Consider the following 19657-nt stretch of genomic DNA (forward strand, 5'->3'; position numbering starts at 1 on the left):
CCCTTCAGCAAAATCTTGCTGGCATATGCAATAGTGTCTGTGTTTGGTGGCTGATTATGGGATGGATCCCCAGGTCGGGTAGTCTCTGGATAGTCTATCCTTTCGTCTTAGCTCCAAACTTTGTCTCTGTAACTCCTTTCATGGGTATTTTGTTCCCTATTCTAAGGAGGAATGAAGTATCCACACGTTCGTCAGAAGTGGATGCTCACAGTCATCTATAGGATGGAACACAGGGCCCCTAATGGAGAAGCTAGAGAAAGTACCCAAGGAGCTGAAGGGGTCTGCAACACTATAGGTGGAACAACAATATGAACTAACCAGTATCCCCTGAGCTCATGTCTCTAGCTGCATATGTAGCAGAAGATGGCCTAGTCAGCCATCATAGGGAAGAGAGGCCCCTTGGTCTTGCAAACTTTATATGCCCCAGTACAGGGGAACACCACAAGGTCAAGAAGTGGGAGTGGGTGGGTAGGGGAGCAGGGCTGGTGGAGGGTATAGGGAACTTTCGGGATAGCATTTGAAATGTAAATAAAGAAAATATCTAATAAAATAAAAATAAGTAAAAAGAATGATAGTAGTAATTGGGTTAACTAGAAGATGCAAAGCCGGGCTGGAGAGATGACACTGTCTGAAGAGAGTGACAGTGTACTCACATACAATAAATCTTTTTTAAAAAAAAGAAAATGCAAAGCCAGATGCTCCTGCTCTCTTTATTTTTCTCCTCCAGTTTTTTTTCTTTAAGATTTATTTATTTTATTTATGAATACACTGTAGTTGTCAGACACACCAAAAGAGGGCACCAGATCCCATTACAGATGGTTGTGAGCCACCATGTGCTTGCTGGGAATTGAACTCAGGATCTCTGGAAGAGCAGTCAGTGCTCTGAACCGCTGAGCAGTCTCTCCAGCCCCTCTCCTCCAGTTTTTTAAACTAAAACTCTAGGCTGGCCTTGAACTCACATTTGTTCAATCACCTAAGTATACCTGGTATTCTCTTGCATGCTGTGTGTGTGTGTGTGTGTGAGTGTGTGTGTGTGTGTGTGTGTGTGTGTGTGTGTGTGTGTGTGTGATGCACGTGTGTGTGTGTGATGCATACATGTGTGTTATGTGTACATTTGAATGGGCATATGTTTTATCACTATGTAGACCAGGCTGACTTCAAACTTGAGGTGATCCCCCTGTCTTAGCTTCTAGAGAACAAAGCTTATAGGTATACCACACCACCCCCAGCCTGCCCACTTACACATTGGGGAGTTCTAACTCTGACACTCTCTTTTTCTTTATAGCCTGAGGGATTGTTATGAAATCAATACATTTTGAACTCTATATTTCAAGTCAGTAATCTCTAGACTTCAATTTTTTTTAATGTATACCCAGTAAATATCCATCTATTTTAGAGGCTGATTTGCTGTTGCTGTTGCTGCTGCTAATGTTGGTGGGGGTGGGAGTAGGGTTGGGGGTGGTATGGTGTCTTACTATATAGTCCTTAGTATGTAGGCTGGGCTGGAACTTGCTCTATAGACCAGGCTGGCTGCAAACTCACACAGATCCACCTGCCTTTACCTCCTAAGTATTGGTATTAAAGGTGTGCACGAACACACCAAGTAAAGCTGCATATCAGTTTGTCAGCCTGCATAGCTAACTTTTTTTTTTTCTTGAACCCAAAGGAGGTAAAGGGAAGTTAAGACACTTGCTAGCAATGAGACCCTCTTTAGAGAATTAGGATATTGCTATTAGCTATCATAATAAATTCCCTGTGGCGCTTCCAACATACTCACACCCTTGGTAGGTGGGAAACTGTGCATTTTCCCTACAGGTGCACATGGTAAATTATTTCAGCCTCCTGCTGATTGCCCTAAGCTCAGCCACCTATGCAGTAGTGGCACCACAGACTGCCATGGAGAAAAGGCTCGTCACTAGTAGCACTGCAGCACCATCTAGTGGAGTCTTGGATTTGGATCAAGAAGTGGGTAGAAAAACACATTCCAGTTAGCCTTCACTGTTAATAAACCAACCTTAAATATATATAATTATCCATATGCAGATGCACTTTCCTTTAAGGGATCCAGCCTTCTGAAGAACTGTGCCCAGACCTGAACAGCCAAAGTTGAATAGGAAGACTGGCTTCTCCTAAGAGACTTGCTGTGTCTTTAGCTCTATCTTTTCAAGAAAGATTTGTTTCCACAACCTGAGACTCAAAGGTGGCTAGGATGAAGAATTGCGCTTGCAGGGTACAGTGTAGCTCTTGCTTCCATGGTACAAGTTGCCAGACAAGTCTTACTTCTTATCTGCCTTCATGTCTGCTAGCAGAGGGGAACAGCACTCCGAGGGAGCAGACCTAGCACACAGCCACAACTGTCCAGTAGAAGAGGCAGGGCCTCTTCAGCACTGATGACCTTAGATGGCTACTGTGTTTGCTGCATGCCAGTAGACACTTATTAGGCATAGATGACAGAGGTTTGTTCTTCCTTACCTTTGAACCTTTTTATTTTCTTTAGGTTTTCTTTGTTTTGTTTTGTTCTTCACGTAAGTGAGTTTTCACTAAGTTTACATTATTTGTAGAATATTATAGAATAGGAACTCTCAAGTAATTTTATTTTTAAAGTAATCTATAATTTAGAGGCTTGTAGTACAGTTTAGCTGGCTGAGTGCTTGCCTAGCAAAGCAAATTGATTTAAAAAAATGATTCAAAATTCACAAGGCTCCAGGTTCAGTCCCAGTATCACAAAAACTGGACTGGCACACACTTATAATCACAGCATTCAGCAGATGGAGATGTGACTCAGACAGGTCTTGAACTCACTATGTAGCCCAAGCTACCTTCAAACTCCTGCTGACTCCTGCCTATTGTAAAGATTACTGGTATATGTCACCATGGCCAGCCAGGGCTAATCTTAAAATGAAAAAAGAAATCTAGAAGTAAAAGCTATTCTTTGGCATACCTTAAATATCAGCATTCCTTTCAGCTACAAACTTTTGTGTCCTCAGTCCTGTTAAAACAGAACTCTCACTCATTATTTCAGGTGCCTCCATTGCCCTGATGGACAAAGAAGGGCTAACAGCCCTTAGCTGGGCTTGTCTGAAGGGCCATCTCTCAGTAGTACGCTCTCTAGTGGATAATGGAGCTGCTACAGACCATGCAGACAAGAATGGCCGTACCCCACTGGACCTGGCAGCTTTCTATGGCGATGCTGAGGTGGTAAGTACCTTTAAACAGGCCTCAGGAGAGAAAGGATAGGGGTGCTATCCACCAAGAATGCTATCTAGGATCAAATGTGAAGTACTGTTTTTATGGCTCTAACTTAGACTCTTCAGAGGACAGGAATATGCAAAATATTATTCAAAAGCAAAAGTATCACTATGACTTGAAATCAGAGAGAGAGAGAGAGAGAGAGAGAGAGAGAGAGAGAGAGAGAGAGAGAGAGAGATATCCTGGTTCAGACAAGCAGTTTGAAAGGGGCAAGCCGTATCCATTGTGCCTGTTAACTGTTCTGCTTGTTCCTTTCCTAGGTCCAGTTCTTGGTAGATCATGGGGCCATGATTGAGCATGTTGACTACAGTGGAATGCGTCCTTTGGATAGGGCAGTGGGTTGCAGGAACACATCTGTTGTAGTAACTCTACTGAAGAAAGGAGCCAAAATAGGTAAGAGAAAGAGAGATGATATTGACCATCTGTGCCCAGGGGCCAGTGGTCTGGGTTTTTTGAGTATATAGTTCTCCCTCTGCCCTGGTCCAATTACTGCCCAAGTGAACAAAAGGCTACTGGCCCAGAGAGAGTACATCTGAGCCATAGTCATGAAACCCTGTATCCAGAGTCACATGACTCTCCGCCCTGCCCTTTGTAGCTTGAGCCAGGAGGCTGCGCTGAGCTTATGCACATCTTCGCGCTGCCTGTGCACTGGCCCCACCCTTTGAGCATCCTGGCTCCCTGCAGCACCATAAGCCTTTGCTTTCCTTTGCTCTTCGTGCTTCACTCTGCAGCCCCTGCTGCTGCTCTCCCAGCTGCTCCCCCACCCACACACTGTAGACAGGGCTGCTGATATGCTGCCTCTTGCTGCCTGCCTCTCACTGCTGCTTTTCCTTCTTTTTTGTTTTTTGTTTTCTTTTTTTTCACCTTCATCCATTTTTTTTTCCTTTCCTACAACTTTTTGTTTTCTCCTTTCTTTGAAGGTTGTCAGACGTTACCGAGTCGCCCACGAGGTATATTTCACCGCTGTCAGCATCAGGCATGGTCTGATGGCTTGGTCAGCTTTGCCTTCTCCTCTTTGATTTAGCCTGCATGAGTTCCCTACACCTCTAATCTTTTAATTTACTTCACCTTAAAAGAAGATTTTTTTAATGGCTGTTGCAGAGAATAACTTGAACTTTTTGATAACTAACCCTGAAAAGTTTAGTTGGTAAATAATCCAGTCATCTGTAAACTAATCAATTTACTTATTCTTTTCTCTCATGAGTAAAGTAGTCTTCTTAATGTTTGTTTCATATCTGTTGACATTAGAACTATGCCCCTGGTTCCAGTGAATCCCAGGGAGTCCTTTTTGGTACTTAGCTCTAATGAGCCTTTAGAGCACTGAAGGGGGCCCCACTCTACAGAGTGCACACTTCAAAATTGGTGCTATGTGGGAGTGCTCCATCTCAGACAAAAAATAAATTATTCTTTTTTGGCTTTTTCTAGTCTCGTGGTAACCTTTAATATAAATCCTTTCTTCCAACTTCCTGATTTAAAATCATTTCAGACTAAGCCATTATATGCTCACGTGTACTACACGTGTACCATACTGTTCTCCTGTGGCACAAGCTTGGATACTTCAGACATTCTTATTTTAAGGTGAATACAAACAAATCAAATGCAGCTTCTTGGCAATGGGAGTCACTGAATACTCCCAGGTCTAGAAGATGAGGTAATTATTGTGGACAAGTTGTTCTCTCAGCAGAAATTCCCCAGGATATTTTTTTCCACCCAGCTTCCTACCACCTTACATTGTATGAGTTCTTTACCCATCATGCATCCTGTACACTACAGGTCCAGCCACATGGGCGATGGCCACCTCCAAACCAGACATCATGATCATCCTGTTGAGCAAGCTGATGGAAGAGGGGGACATGTTTTATAAGGTGAGGGCGGGAGGAACTGCTTTTTACATGTAGAATCTTGAAAACTTGAAAGTTTTCATTCCTTTCTGTAGAGGCAAAGGTAGAAACTATTCCCTGGTCCTGGACTCCTAATTTAGGGGTCCTGAGTTTTCTTGCTTTCCTGGTAAGAGAGCAAAAACATTCTGGTTTTAGCTGGTCACTTATAGTTCAGTAACAGGTTTTCCTCAGGATCTTCTAAGTGAAGAACTCATAGGGCAATTAAAAGCAAACTTACGTAATTTGGTATTTCTAGTTTCATTGATCTTAGTTTTCATACATAGTAGCACATTCCTGAAAACCCAGCACGTTGGAGGTGGGAGACAGAGAATATCAGGAACTTAAGGTCCTCTTTGTTTATAGAACAAGTTTGAAGGCAGCCCGGGGAAAAAGTTCATAATAATAATAGCATTTTTAATAAGATAAACAGTGATTATTATGTATTTGCTTAAAGTCACTCCCTGGATGACAGTCTTTAAGAAATAGGTATCCTTAATAAACACTTGGCCAGAAGTAAATTCTTAGGTTATTCCATGTCAGTCTCACAGTGTTTCAGTTCATGGTGAGGAGACTGGAAGTAAATAACTCCATCCCAGTTTTTAGCAGCAGACATCCTTGGGATATTACAGATCTAAAAGATGATAAAATTAGTGTAAAGCTCTTTGTTTTATAAATATACAAGGTCCTAAGCAGAATTCTAGTTCCTAGGCATCCTTAGAGTGCATCATGATTATCATGGCTTGTAGGAAGCTTGAACCTTGATCCAAACTTAATAATATAAAATCACATAAATTCAGGATCTTTATTACTGTAGGGATCATACTTATGGACCTTTATGTCATTCTTAAGAATATAAGCCTTGGCACAACATAACTTCTGCTATCCCAGGTCAAGGATTCTTGGCTCCTAATGTAAATAGGCATTTCCATAATTCTCCCTTGGAAGACTCTACACTTCTCCTGATTAAAAGATGAAGAAAGGTAAAGAACTGATGCGACCTGGAGATGTAGCTCTACAGAGGGAGAGTCCAGGTGACAGCAGGAGCTACCACCTGGATCTTTCTGCACTTTATATACAGCCTCCCAGATGCAAAGTGTAAAAGCGGTTCAGTGTTTCTGCAGAGGATCCTGAAGTTGGTCAGATTTATTTCATCTTGGGGGAATGGTCTACAAAGCGAGAGTCACAAACTCCAAGCTTCTCTTCTCGCCTGCCACTTACCTCCTGCCTGACCACAAATACCATGAACTGACACTGTTTTCTACCATTGCGTTAGAGAACTCAGACCATTCTAGGTCCTGCATGCTTCCTGAGGAAGAGAATTATCTCTTTTGTGGGGCAGCAAAGTAGAACATCAAAGAGAAGCCACATAAGCCAAAACCTAGAGAGAAGCTATCACTCTGGAGTGTTGGGACCAGGAAGTTTATGTGTCCCAAGTAGAGCTGTTCAAGAAAAGAACTTCCCAGTGAGCAAGGTCAGCCCTTGAGAACAGAAACTGTTATGTGCATTTACCAAGATTTTGTTTCTCTGCCTTGTGATTTTTAGATGTCCCTTCAACCTTCCTGTTCTTACCAAGTGAGTTTCCTATAGAAAAGACTAGATTTCTTCTCTCAGCACCAAGGGGCTTTAACCTTTAAGAGCAGGCAGGAACTAGGGACAAGATCTCCTCAGCCTCAGCAAACCAACATTGTGCTCTTCGTTTGTACCCATTAGAAAGGGAAAGTAAAGGAAGCTGCCCAGCGCTACCAGTATGCTCTGAAGAAATTCCCTAGAGAAGGGTTTGGTGAGGACTTGAAAACCTTCCGGGAGCTAAAAGTGTCTCTCCTCCTCAACCTCTCTCGATGTCGCAGGAAAATGAACGTAAGTCCTTCTAATCCCCACTTTTTCTGCAGTGCTGGAAATTAAAAGTTCCTGCCACTTACTATCTTATTACTAGGCCCTAAAAATCCTCTCTGCCCCATTTGGAACCTGGTTGTCCTTCACAGAACACTGACATTTGCACATTGAAATAAATCCACAACAAATACAGATTTCTCAAGCTGTAGAAAAGCTAGTTCTCTGTGAGCAGTTTGTGGCATTCTGCAGTGTCATAATCCCCATGGAAGGGACTGAAACACTGTCATCTCCACACACTCTCTAGCCATTCTCACCAGAGTTCCAACTGCATTTAGGTTGAGACTTCCTTCTTTCTTGTGTGCTCCCTAGTCAGGTGCCAAAGAGTGGGATCAAGCTTCAGGGCTGTGGACTTCAGGGTTAATGTCTAAGGTGACTCTTGACCTTTTCACCTCTTCCCTGGCCTCTGTATCCCAGTGTGTCACACCCCTCTTGCTTGGATGAAATCTTAAAATTCCTTCTAGCCTTCTATCAGGTCCCCTAGTTGTCCTTGGCTCTTCTTGATTCTTTGCAGGCTTAGTTTTAGCCAGTGCTTCTTTGTCATGCAGGCACTCCTGAGCTGAGAAAAATCTCAGACACCAGAAGTGCTTACAATCATGACAGAGTCACTGGCATCCAGTGGAGATTTCACAGGCCCTCAGGAGACAGACATAATTCAAATCCAGCAGGAAGTTTTGATCAGTTAGAGTCAAGAGCGTCCTGCCCAGAAGGAAGGTTCTGGCTGCAGTGGGAAGGATCTGCTCTCAGGTCCAGAAAGACTCATATACCTGACTTCTGCATCATTGATTCCAGCCCTGAAACCTGACAGTGAAAGAGCCCTGGGATAGACTTGGACATCTCAGAGGACACAGTACTGCCTTAAGAGGCAGAAAGGAGTGGGGGCAAGGAAGATACCTTTGGGTGGAGGTGAAAGTGTGGAAGGTATTCGGGGCATGATAGTAAAGTCCTGCCTGAGGTTCATTCTCACGTGAACAGTGGAATCAGTCCCAGAGGTCTCTGTGGCCCTCCTCTGAGAATGAAGCAAAGCTTAGCAGCAGATGCCAGTCTTCTGGCTTCTTTTCTTCCTAGCAGTTAATTGGCTCTCAAAAAATATGCTTTAGGTACATAGCTCAGTCATAAGGTTCTTTCTTAGCATGCACAAGACCCTCTGTAGGTCTAAAGCACCAAGGACGAAAAGCTGTTCTACTCTCCTATCCTTAGAAACAACAGCTATCTCTCAAATAAGTAAAGGGAAAGGTAGGAAACAAGAGGGATAGAAAATAGTCCATACCATTTCCCCACAAAACCAGTAATTACCTCCTATGAGCCAGCATACACTAAGCACCAGAAGTCCCTGCACCTCAGTAGACAATCTCTTATGATGAGCCCTTGCCTGTGCCCCAGGACCTTTCTTATACCCTGTTTTCTGCATTAGGAACTATGAATACAGTCCCGCTCTATATGATTCTGACATTTAAAGAAGAGAAAAACCTAAGCCAAATATGGTGGCATGTATCTCAAAAACTTCCAGGACTTTTGAGGCAGAAGCAGGCAGATTAGGGGTTCTAGGCTAGCTTGGGGAACATAGCAAAACTTCAGAAAATAGAACCATCCCCAGTGAAAACTAAATCCTTCCACTTTAACTTTGTATTTGAGGAGATCTTAAAGACCACAGATGTTGCCTGTTCAATATTATATGCTTCAGACCCTAGTCCTGGGGGTTGTCATGGTAACACCAGTAGCTCAGAGAGTGAGTTTCTCCAAGATGACTCCAGGACAGCACAACCAGCCACGCCCAGAGTCCGCTTGTTTCTTTATCTATTTTTTAAATTTTTAATGTTTCCTAAGTAAGGAGAAGGGACAAGCCAGAGACGTGTCTGTGAAATATGAAGAATATTCATGTAGTATGGGGTCCTACTATTTGTCTAGTATATATAGCACTTAAATGTTGTTTATGCTTAACCTTACTACTGAAACTGTGGGTGTAAAGAATGTTCAACCAACTTGAGTTAGAATAGACCAGAGAGCTGAGCCTGGATGGCTGGCATCCCCATGCCCTCTTGGCTCCAGTCATTGCTCTTTGCTGTTACCCAGACCTTTCTCCTGGACTCTGGGGTACATTCTCAGTGATCCTTGGGAAGCCAAGGTCTTGTGAGCACAGCAGCAAGGAGAACCAACAGGATGGATGGGACCTGAGGCATCTGTGTCTCTCCTCTGGTGTGGAGAGTTTAGATTTTTCAACTTTAGGATCCCCACTACAGAGGGCCGACATTTGGCTTCTGGGGTATCAAGAACAGCTAGAAATCCAAAAGTGTTTTAACACCTTGGACAAGTCAAGTTCCACTAGTGCTTTCTGAGACACATAGCAGAGGAAGGCAGGAGGAATTTTCGGTCTGTGGGCCACATGGGTAGAGCCATGGCAGGCGTGTCATGAGCCCCAGGCATTCCATCCACTGGTGTCAAAGGACTGTACTTACCATTTGTTTTATTCCCAAGTTGTCTTTTTGTTTATCTTTGCAATGACTCATCTGCACACCTATTGTAATGACAGGATTTTGGAATGGCGGAGGAATTTGCTACTAAGGCCCTGGAGCTGAAACCGAAATCCTATGAAGCATACTATGCGAGAGCAAGGGCAAAACGCAGCAGCAGGTGAGGCAAGGGAGGGTGAGAAACAGCAGTGTCTACAAATGTGGCTAAGGCAATAGGCCACCCTGGGATGTGTGCACCCAATGTGCCTGCCCTTGCCAACTCTCAGGGCCAGGCTTTGCAGGCAGGGCACTACTCACAATCAGCACTTCTCCTGGGCACTTTAGGAGAAAGGTGAAATGGAAAATGGCACTTCCTTCCAGGAAGCCTGTGTCATGTGCTCAGTCACTTTTCAGCCTCAAGCCAATGGCATGATGAGATAATGAAGTAAAGAGGAAGCCACTTAAGCCAAACCTCCCCTGTGCCTTCTCAACAGGAAGAACAGGACAGTCACTTACACACTCTTCCTTTCCTTTCCTTCTTTCCTTTCCTTTCCTTTCCTTTCCTTTCCTTTCCTTTCCTTTCCTTTCCTTTCCTTTCCTTTCCTTTCCTTTCCTACAGGCATTTGGGGACTCCCCAGATTATTTCGTTCTCAATAGAGGGTTCTCCTAAGTCTGAAGACATTTCCCTCTTCACCTAAACACACACACAGAGACACACACAGAGACAGACAGACACACACAGACACAAGAGGTCCTGCTGCCAGGACTGATATGGCACCTTTCCTTGTGCCCATCTGCTGTGTTTTGGCCACTGAGTAAGAGAGCCTCCAGAAGGATCTGAGAGCTACCAATCATTGTCCTTGATGCCTCTGCCCAGCACCCGGCCTCCTCCTGTGCATGGGAAGGAACTGTTTGGGATTTGATGCTATAATTGGGGGGGGGGGGTCCTACAAAAATCAAAACAAAGCTAGTGACACTGAAAGCAGTGACCTAGCTAAAGTCATAGCGTTTTTATAGAAAGTCAGCTGTCAAATCCTCTCCGACCGGGACTGTTCCTTTGCCACTGGGTGAGTTGTGCACGTCCCAGGTAGTTTTAGTTGGGAGGATAGGATTATCTCCATGGTTCATTTCCTCATTTGTAAATAAGGGTGGAGTAAGCTCAGCTCCACTCTCAGTCACCTGATCAGCAAACTGACTCATGTGGGCTGTGACCTAGCAGAAAGATACACAGTACTGTTAAGTGATGGGGAAAGGGGCTGAAGACAGGTGCCACACCTAGGATGTAAGAGGCCTGAAGTTTAGACCAAAATATTGAAAGTTTTTTTTTAATTTAACAAGATCATCTGGCCATGGTAATTCATGCCTTTAATTCCAGCACTCAGGAGGCAGAGGCAGGAGGATCTCTCTAGTTCAAGACCAGCCTGGGCTACATAACAAGTTCCAGGACTGCCAGGACTACATAGAGAGACCCTGTCTCAAACCCCTCCCACATACAAAAAAATTTACACTGGATCAGAAAGATTTTTAAACAGTACAGTTACTTACTGCTTTGTTCCTAAGCTACTTGACAGTGATACTGTAAATGACAACCCCAACCAACCCTCACACTGCTTAGGCTGTACTTGGGCACTAAGATCTTCCCGAAGGGCCTGTCTGGACTGACCTAATGAAGACATTCTCTGTTAACCCCAGAGAGGCCAGAAGGAAGATAAAAGCCAAAATGTCTAGGAACTCATCCAAAACTCTTCTAGAATAGCAGCCTTTGTTCCCTTCCTTATAAGTCAGGCTGAGTCCCCCAAATGCTACCTGATGCACTTCTCTGAATTGATGGCCATGTTCTCTGCTGCTGGTGATTCCTATTCATTCTGAATAACCTGAATAACTCCCATTCTTGTGTTTACATTTTGTCAAGCAGACAGTTTGCAGCAGCCCTAGAGGACCTGAAAGAGGCCATCAAGCTATGTCCAAACAACCGTGAGATCCAGAGGCTTCTGATGCGAGTGGAGGAAGAGTGCAGACAGATGCAGCAGCAGCAACAGCAGCCACCAGCCCCACCCCAGCAGCCTCCGCAGGAGTTGCCAGAGGAAGAAACAGAGCCTGAGCCCCAGCATGAAGATATATACTCAGTACAAGACATATTTGAGGAGGAATACTTGGAACAAGATGTTGAAAATGTTTCTATTGGCCTCCAGACAGAGGCTCGCCCCAGTCAGGGGCTCCCAGTAATCCAGAGTCAACCCTCCTCTCCAGCCCATCGGGACTCAGCCTACATCTCTAGCTCACCTCTTGGCTCTCATCAGGTTTTTGACTTCCGGTCCAATAGTTCTGTAGGTTCTCCCACTAGACAAGGTTATCAATCCACCTCGCCTGCTCTTTCTCCGACTCACCAGAACTCTCATTACAGGCCTAGCCCACCACATACTTCCCCAGCTCATCAGGGTGCATCTTACCGGTTCAGCCCGCCTCCAGTGGGAGGGCAAAGCAAGGAATACCCTAGCCCTCCCCCTTCCCCTCTCCGTAGAGGCCCTCAGTATAGGGCCAGTCCTCCAGCTGAGAGCATGAGTGTCTATAGATCCCAGTCTGGCTCACCTGTACGCTATCAGCAAGAAACAAATGTGAGTCAGCTTCCTGGCAGACCAAAATCTCCACTATCCAAAATGGCCCAGCGGCCCTACCAGATGCCTCAGCTTCCAGTGGCAGTTCCCCAGCAAGGGCTCAGGCTACAGCCTGCCAAGGCCCAGATTGTAAGAAGTAACCAGCCTAGCTCAGCAGTCCATTCAAGCACTGTAATCCCAACAGGAGCCTATGGCCAAGTAGCCCATTCAATGGGCAGTAAATACCAATCTTCACAAGGAGACATGGGAGTAAGTCAGAGCCGATTGGTTTACCAGGGGTCAATAGGGGGGATTGTAGGGGATGGGAGGCCTGTACAGCATGTCCAAGCCAGTCTGAGTGCTGGTGCCATCTGTCAGCATGGAGGATTGACCAAAGAAGACCTGCCACAGCGACCCTCCTCTGCCTATCGAGGTGGTATGAGGTACAGCCAGACACCACAAATTGGGCGAAGCCAATCAGCATCATATTATCCAGTCTGTCACTCAAAACTAGATCTGGAGCGTTCCTCCAGCCAGCTTGGTTCCCCCGATGTGTCACATTTAATCAGAAGACCTATCAGTGTCAACCCTAATGAAATCAAGCCCCACCCACCAACTCCCAGGCCACTGCTGCACTCACAGAGTGTGGGCCTGCGCTTTTCTCCATCCAGCAATAGCATCTCATCCACCTCCAACCTGACTCCCACCTTCCGGCCTTCTTCTTCAATTCAGCAAATGGAGATCCCACTAAAACCGGCATATGATAGGTCATGTGACGAGCTATCACCAGTATCTCCCACTCAGGGAGGTTACCCTAGTGAGCCTACCCGATCCAGGACCACACCATTCATGGGAATCATAGATAAAACAGCCCGGACTCAACAGTACCCCCACCTTCACCAGCAGAATCGGACCTGGGCAGTCTCATCAGTGGATACGGTTCTCAGTCCCACATCTCCAGGCAACCTGCCTCAGCCTGAATCCTTCAGTCCACCATCATCCATCAGCAACATTGCCTTTTATAACAAAACCAACAATGCACAGAATGGCCATTTGCTGGAGGATGATTATTACAGCCCCCATGGGATGCTGGCTAATGGGTCTCGTGGAGACCTCTTGGAAAGAGTCAGCCAGGCCTCCTCTTATCCTGATGTGAAGGTGGCACGGACCCTACCAGTGGCTCAGGCATACCAGGACAACCTGTACAGGCAATTGTCTCGGGACTCTCGACAAGGGCAGACATCGCCTATCAAACCAAAGAGACCATTTGTGGAGTCTAATGTTTAAGAGACATTTGTTGGAGTGAGACCCGTATGTTTTCACTGCACATTTTCAGGCTTGGTTTCCACATCCGAGGTAGTTCTCTGGCTTAATTTCTCATGTAGTTTCTATGTGGTGTTCAGAGGTGACAGCCCACATGTTGAAATCCTTTGCATGCAGCTGACTGGGAAGCTGGCCTCTGGTGAGCCAGGACTTCAGTTTCTCGGGTCTGTGCCCCAGCCACATGCTCTCTCCCTCTCTTCCAGTACCAACGAGGAGATGTTGTGCCATGAGCTTTAACCAGGGAGATCAGACATACTGGTCGGCTTTTTCCAGGAGACAATCGCTTTCACTGATGTTCTTGTTGTGTGAATGTCTTTTTCCTTTTTAAAAAAGTAAGATGTTCTTGTTTGTTTTCTTCTAGAAGCGTTAGGACACATGTGATGCCTTTCTGTCCTTGCATTCTTCCTCAGTGTTCACATGGCCAGCCCCAGTGCGTCGCTGTGCCATGGTCTTCTCCCCAGACTCCAGCTCCCTGCAGGCGTCAGCTCTAGAATCGTCATTTACTTTATTGCTGGTCCTCCTCTGGGACAAAGGGGGTCTAGGGAGAGTGAGAGAAAAAGAGTAAGAGAAAGAAAGAAAGAAAGAAAGAAAGAAAGAAAGAAAGAAAGAAAGAAAGAAAGAAAGAAAGAAAGAAAGAAAGAAAGAAAGAAAATTGATTGGAAGAAAAGCCCACTATAATTATCTGAAATGTTACTATGTTGGTTTTCCAAGAAGTGTTTGGGGAACATTTAATAAAACATCCAGCCCTTGATTAGCCAAGGAAATTCCAGGAGAACTGTTGGTATTTTTAAAGTACTCACCAAGAGGTATTCTCTAGACTTTAACCAACAGTTAGCCACTAAAGGCTACTGATTTTCCAAGGCTAGAGAAGGGATTAAGTATGGAAAAAGGAGGAGAAAGGGGGAAAGATTGTTCTTGCTTATCACCAAGAGAAAGCTGTGTCAAGTCTATATTTTAGATCACAAAAGGCCCTGAACAACCTCTGAGGTCTGGCTGCTGTAGTAACCCTACTCAATGCATTTTCACCTGGAGCCACGCTGCGTTCAGCTGACGTTCATTGTCTCAAACCAAGATGGTAGTGTAAAGAGTTTCTTCCAGAACCTGCTTGGGTTCTCTTAGGACTGTAAGACCATTCCAGGGTTTCCACCCAGGCCACTGCATTCCATGCTGGCTGTTACCTAATTCCATTGGTTTCATTATTCTCTGTTAAAGGAATTGTCTCTTTTACCTAGGAGTGTTAATGGTAATCTTTGAAAATCAGAAACAGCCAAAAGTGTTACAGATTGCTCTGGGCACTGGGGAGGGTGTGAGATTGACAGGCCTTTTCCTCCCCCTGTTTCCATTCGTTTTGTGGCTGTTTGCTAACCTGAGTTTTTGAAAAGCTGAGACAACTCTGAGGTAGGCAACAAGGACACAGGAACCAAAGCTGTAGCACAGTACCATCTCTGGCAGCACGTCAGTTCTTAAAACCAAGCCACAGGTCCAGCAAACTAACCATGTTGCTACCATGGTCTTAGGGAGCCTTTCTCAGTGGTGAGGGGCTGCAGGAAGGACAGTTTCTTGAACAAAATCCAGCTGTGATCTGTTTGGAATGCAGTTCTCTGATAGGATCTGAAGTCATGCAGAGCATGACACTGAAATCGGAAACCTTTCATCACTGATTTAGATTCTGCCAGTAGGTGGACCCCAGGCCTCCCAAGCCTAAAAAAGATCAGGATTCATCTCTGTAAGCAGAACTGCTTTTACTCTGATATAGAAGAACTGCCCCATCCTCCTAGACTAGGATAGGCACTGGTCATTTCTCCCTACCTGTCCATCCACCTGTCTGTATCTTTGTCTCTCCCATTTGGAAGAAGCTTATAGCTGTGGGGTCAGCCTATAGCTGGGAGCAGCAGCCTCTCGAGTCCCTTTGTGGCCTGGACACAGCTCTGTTGGTCTCTGCATCACATTGTATCTTACCTGACCCACCTCTGAGGGAGCTCCTACAGTCTGTTTGTAAAGTGCTCCCGCCTGTTTTGAAAGCCACCCTTACCACCTTACCTGCCCAAGGAGGTTAGAATGCCATACAGTCCTAAAAATACACCACAGCTGCCACTATTACCCAGGGTCCCTCATTTTCCCAGGAAAAGTAAGAGAGTTAGCATCTCTACCCCCACCTGAAATAGCAGTGTCAAACCACAATTATTTCCTAGCCATTACAAGAGAGCAAGTGGCTTTTGATTTAAGAACACAGTGGGAGCTTCCTGAGGCAGGAGATAAGCCTCTTCCCTGGATGCAGACTGCCTGCCCTGCTTTGCTACTTCACTGCCATGGTTGATCTTAGTACTGTATTTTAAACGTGCCCCTCCCTTCCCAACAATGAACATTTGCCAGACACATATGGCTTCAGGATGGAAGACAAATCTTAAATGAAACTGGCAAATTCTTATCACTCAATTCACATCACCCTTAAGCAGAGACAGGTGACAAACTTCAGCTTGTGGGTTTCTCACCCAAACATGTTCCCTTGCCCAGAATTCTTGCACTAGTGGGTTTCCATCACATCATGTCTATAAATGGGTGCACTTTACTGTTTGAATTTGTAACTCTGATAAATACTGGGTATTTAAGTGTGAGTAATGTCTTCATTAGAAATTAGAGTCACTCTTGTCTCTAGTGTGTCTTTTCAAGAAAAAAAAAAAAACAAGGAAAGAAATCAAGCAGTGGACCACAGCATTTATAGCACAAGAAATAACGTTGTATATAAGCCTCAAAGATTAAGGATTTTTAAACACAAGAAAACATTTGCAGTGATTTTAAAGTGCTTTTCCAGCAATTTTCTTAGGGACTCCTGAGACATGATTCATTTATTTACTGGATCAGTAAGGCACACAAGTAACAATTAAAATTATTGTTTATTTACAAAGTAAAGGGAAAAACCTGTGTAACATGAGAATTCGGCATGGACAAATGGAGATCCTTTTGTATCTACTGTTGTGTCTGTCCAGGTTGCAGACGTGCACTATTAGTCCCAAATTAATAGAGCACAGCCCCTCATTCCTCTCCCAGGCGCCCCTTTCTAGATGTGTTTAACTTAAACTCGATGGCTCAGGAAAATTCCACTCATTAGGATTGTGTACAGTATCCCAGATTGTTGCCCAGATATCCAAGTTTGCTGATTTTAGTTAAGCCTGGACTATCACTTTTCCTAAATTATTATAAACAGAACAGCTTAGAGAAAGGTGTTCTCCTCCCTTATATTGTATAGTAGTTTATGATTCCCTAAATATTGGTATTTTTATATTCCAGAGATATACCCAATAGAAAAATTTTAAACCCATATCTAATTTAATATCCATAAGTATTTTTCCTTAGAGTTTAGTCATATGCAGTGGGATATGTGGATGTCACTTGTGCTTCACCGTACTCTACCACTAGGTGTCACTGTGACTCTGCACCATACTTACCTGGTTACAAAGAATGGCTTCATGGAGCTGCTGCCAGTGCAGCTGGCAGAGCCCACAGACTAGAGGTTCAGGAAGAAGGGAACACAAGCCTGGAGGGGTTCATGCAGCCATGCACCTGTAGCAAGGCAGACTCTGGACAGCACCTGTTTGCGAGGTTACACTGAGCTCCCTTTCTCCCCATTAGAAACCGGTCCTCTGAGTTCCACTCGGCCTCCGACTTTTATAACTCCAGAAGAATCACAGTTGGGTGGTTGATTAAAGATGGTTATTTTTCTACTGCAGAAATGCCTTGGACAAAACCAGTTGCTCACTGAATCTTTGCCACACAATGGAACAGGCTCCCCAGGTGGCAGGATATACTGCCTTTGTGCCCATCTCCTGTTGAGCCTCTGAGTGTTCAGCAGCCCCACCCACCCTACCTGTCTGCCCTCAGGCTGCCCAGTTCTCAAGAAGGGGTCTGCTACCGCCTTTACTCTGAGGGCCATACTGCCCTGCCTCGTGCTTGTTGAGAGGTGTGACTTCTCCTTTTCCTCTGGGAATTCCAGACTGACCATCTACCATGACTAACAATGAACAAAGGGCTTAGGGTAAGAGCTACCTACAAAGATGCGTCATGGAAACCTTCACCATGCAATGCCTTGAACTCAGCTCTGGCTGCTCCCAAGAAAAGGCAGCTGGCTAGGGGCCTGGACACAAGCACAACGGGGCTGGTGGAGCCACTGTGCAGAGCTACTTGAATATTCACTGGGTCTTCATCAACTCTTTTTGTAATACAGACCACTCAAGGGCTGAAGTGTTGGTAACCTTCATTTCGGTGTCCAATGCCTCACAGCAGCTGAGCCACCCTGAGATGCTTGTGGCCACGTGATGGCCACAGTCAGAGCTTTGAAAGTCAGTACCAAATGAACGTATAATTGGACACCAAAAATCAAGTGTTACTCTCATGTTTCCTCACCCTGTCATCTCATTTCTTCCTGCTGACTATCGTGATCCCTACACTAAGCTGACCAGTCAGGCTACAGCTGGCTGCACACAGATGCCAGCCAGCACCATCTCCTGGTTTCAGATAGACCTACTCCGTGGGAAGGACGTGGCCTAGCTGCTTTGTGTCTGTAGCACTTGATGGCTGGATTTTTTTCCTTTGCTAATCACTAACCAGAAAATCTGGCTAGGACTCAACTTACTCCCTTCAATCCCCAGGACCAGACAGAGAGTTAATTCTGGAAAATTCCGTACTTGAATGTACCTGCCTTACTGTGTACCCATTCACTGGGGGAGGGGGGATTAGAGATGTTGGCTCTAGATATCCACTTCATTCAAAGTTATTTTGGAAATCCTGTAAGTTCTACTTCTTGTCCTGCTTTGCTTTGCTTTGCTTTGCTTTNTTGCTTTGCTTTGCTTTGCTTTGCTTTGCTTTGTTTTGTTTTTGACATTTGACTGATTCCTGCTGAGTTGGGCCGGTTCCCTGTGGGGCCCAGGGCAGGTGCCATTCTCAGGCATGGCCTCCCTTCCATCTAGCACAGCATCTGTCTCTCTGTTCTGTCTCCTCCAAACCCAAGATGATTTTAATTAGTACAGACATGTACAGTCTACAATTAAAGAGTGATTTGTACTAATATGATTTTGATTATTCCTCTTTGCTGTCCTTTCAAGACACTTGCTGGAAAAAGCTTTAATGCACTTAGTTTTCCTTTAGATTTTCTATAACTCAGATGTAAAGGACTTTCTCTGTACAGTATATTATCCAATGCATGTTTGTTCTCTATCCTGATATATCGAACACCACACGGTCGTGATCTTGTGCAGTGGGGATGCCCCACACCCAGCGGAGGCCTCCAGCCCCGTGAATAAGGAAGACATTTTCTCTACTGTACTTGCTTGAACAGTTTTATTGTCTGTACATGTGAGCTGTGTGAGATAGATGTGAAAAGTTCAAATGAATGCATTTTCCTGCCCCATGTATACAGAGCGTCATCTGTACAATGAACTGTATGTATGAAAGCAAATGTACGTATTTATAAATGGTCAACACTTGGAGAAACCTGGCGTCTGCTGCTTTTCTCCTTCCTTGCTCTATCTAGGAAGCTAACTTCCAAGCTCACCCCTAACTGAAAGGGCAGTGCTGAAGATGCACTCCCCCGCCCAAGGGAGAACACCAAGGTCAAGGCTACAGCCAGATTCCTGATGACTTGTTTGCTCTGCTGTGAGATGCTCGGAGGCATGCCTCCCTGTGTCTCTTCTGAGACACTGATTGCATGCACTTGAGGGAGCTGTTGGCTCAGGATGGTTCTAGGACCTCAGTGAAGCCTGGCTATGTGTGGAGTTAAAGGGAGCCTTTTTCTCAGCAGCAGCTACACAGGAACGCTGCATTCTCATCATGTTTTGTTTGGAATTTGTGACTGATTAATACATGGTCTTGCTGCGTTTTCTGAGGCTGGCCATAAACTTCTAGACTCAAGTGATCCTTCTGCCTCGGCCTCCCAAGTAGCTGAGGACCCGGGCACATACTATTGCCAGCTTAGTTGCTTCAATTTTGGTAGCTGAAGCTCACCCCAACATCACCACCTTGCCAAAATTCAAGCATGCAGTACACTGCCCGCCTAACTATTGGGTTTAGAGATGCTAAGTCCGAGGATGAGATGCAGCCTGTGCTGTAGACCCAGAGACTATCCTGTCAGTCAGACTGAAGACCCTCACTCAGCTTCCAGTACTTTATTTTTCTTCAGGAATCCATCTGGATGTCTCCAGGTCTAGCTATAGAGTTCAAGAGCTGCAATGTGACCAAAAAGCTCACTGCTTACTGTGTCCTAAAACTCTCAGGACAT

The 19657-nt window shown here is 45.0% G+C and overlaps 1 protein-coding gene across 6 annotated transcripts in view; it reads left to right on the forward strand.

The window, feature by feature from the left end:
* Tanc2 (tetratricopeptide repeat, ankyrin repeat and coiled-coil containing 2) overlaps positions 1 to 18869 on the forward strand; it is a 309788-nt gene extending 290919 nt beyond the window's left edge. For 4 of the 6 annotated variants that reach the window (XM_021213585.2, XM_029545901.1, XM_029545903.1 and 1 more), the window contains 7 exons: positions 3023 to 3198; positions 3510 to 3642; positions 4170 to 4199; positions 5023 to 5114; positions 6840 to 6986; positions 9550 to 9650; positions 11385 to 18869. In XM_021213585.2, the coding sequence (XP_021069244.1) occupies positions 3023 to 3198; positions 3510 to 3642; positions 4170 to 4199; positions 5023 to 5114; positions 6840 to 6986; positions 9550 to 9650; positions 11385 to 13350 (2645 nt within the window). In that variant the 3' untranslated portion in view covers positions 13351 to 18869. The remainder of the gene's footprint in view (positions 1 to 3022; positions 3199 to 3509; positions 3643 to 4169; positions 4200 to 5022; positions 5115 to 6839; positions 6987 to 9549; positions 9651 to 11384) is intronic. The other 2 variants (XM_021213586.1, XM_029545902.1) reach the window with 1 other exon arrangement.
* The last annotated feature ends 788 nt before the right edge of the window (positions 18870 to 19657 follow it).

This window comes from Mus pahari, chromosome 14, assembly GCF_900095145.1.
Source record: "Mus pahari chromosome 14, PAHARI_EIJ_v1.1, whole genome shotgun sequence".
NCBI lineage: Eukaryota > Metazoa > Chordata > Mammalia > Rodentia > Muridae > Mus > Mus pahari.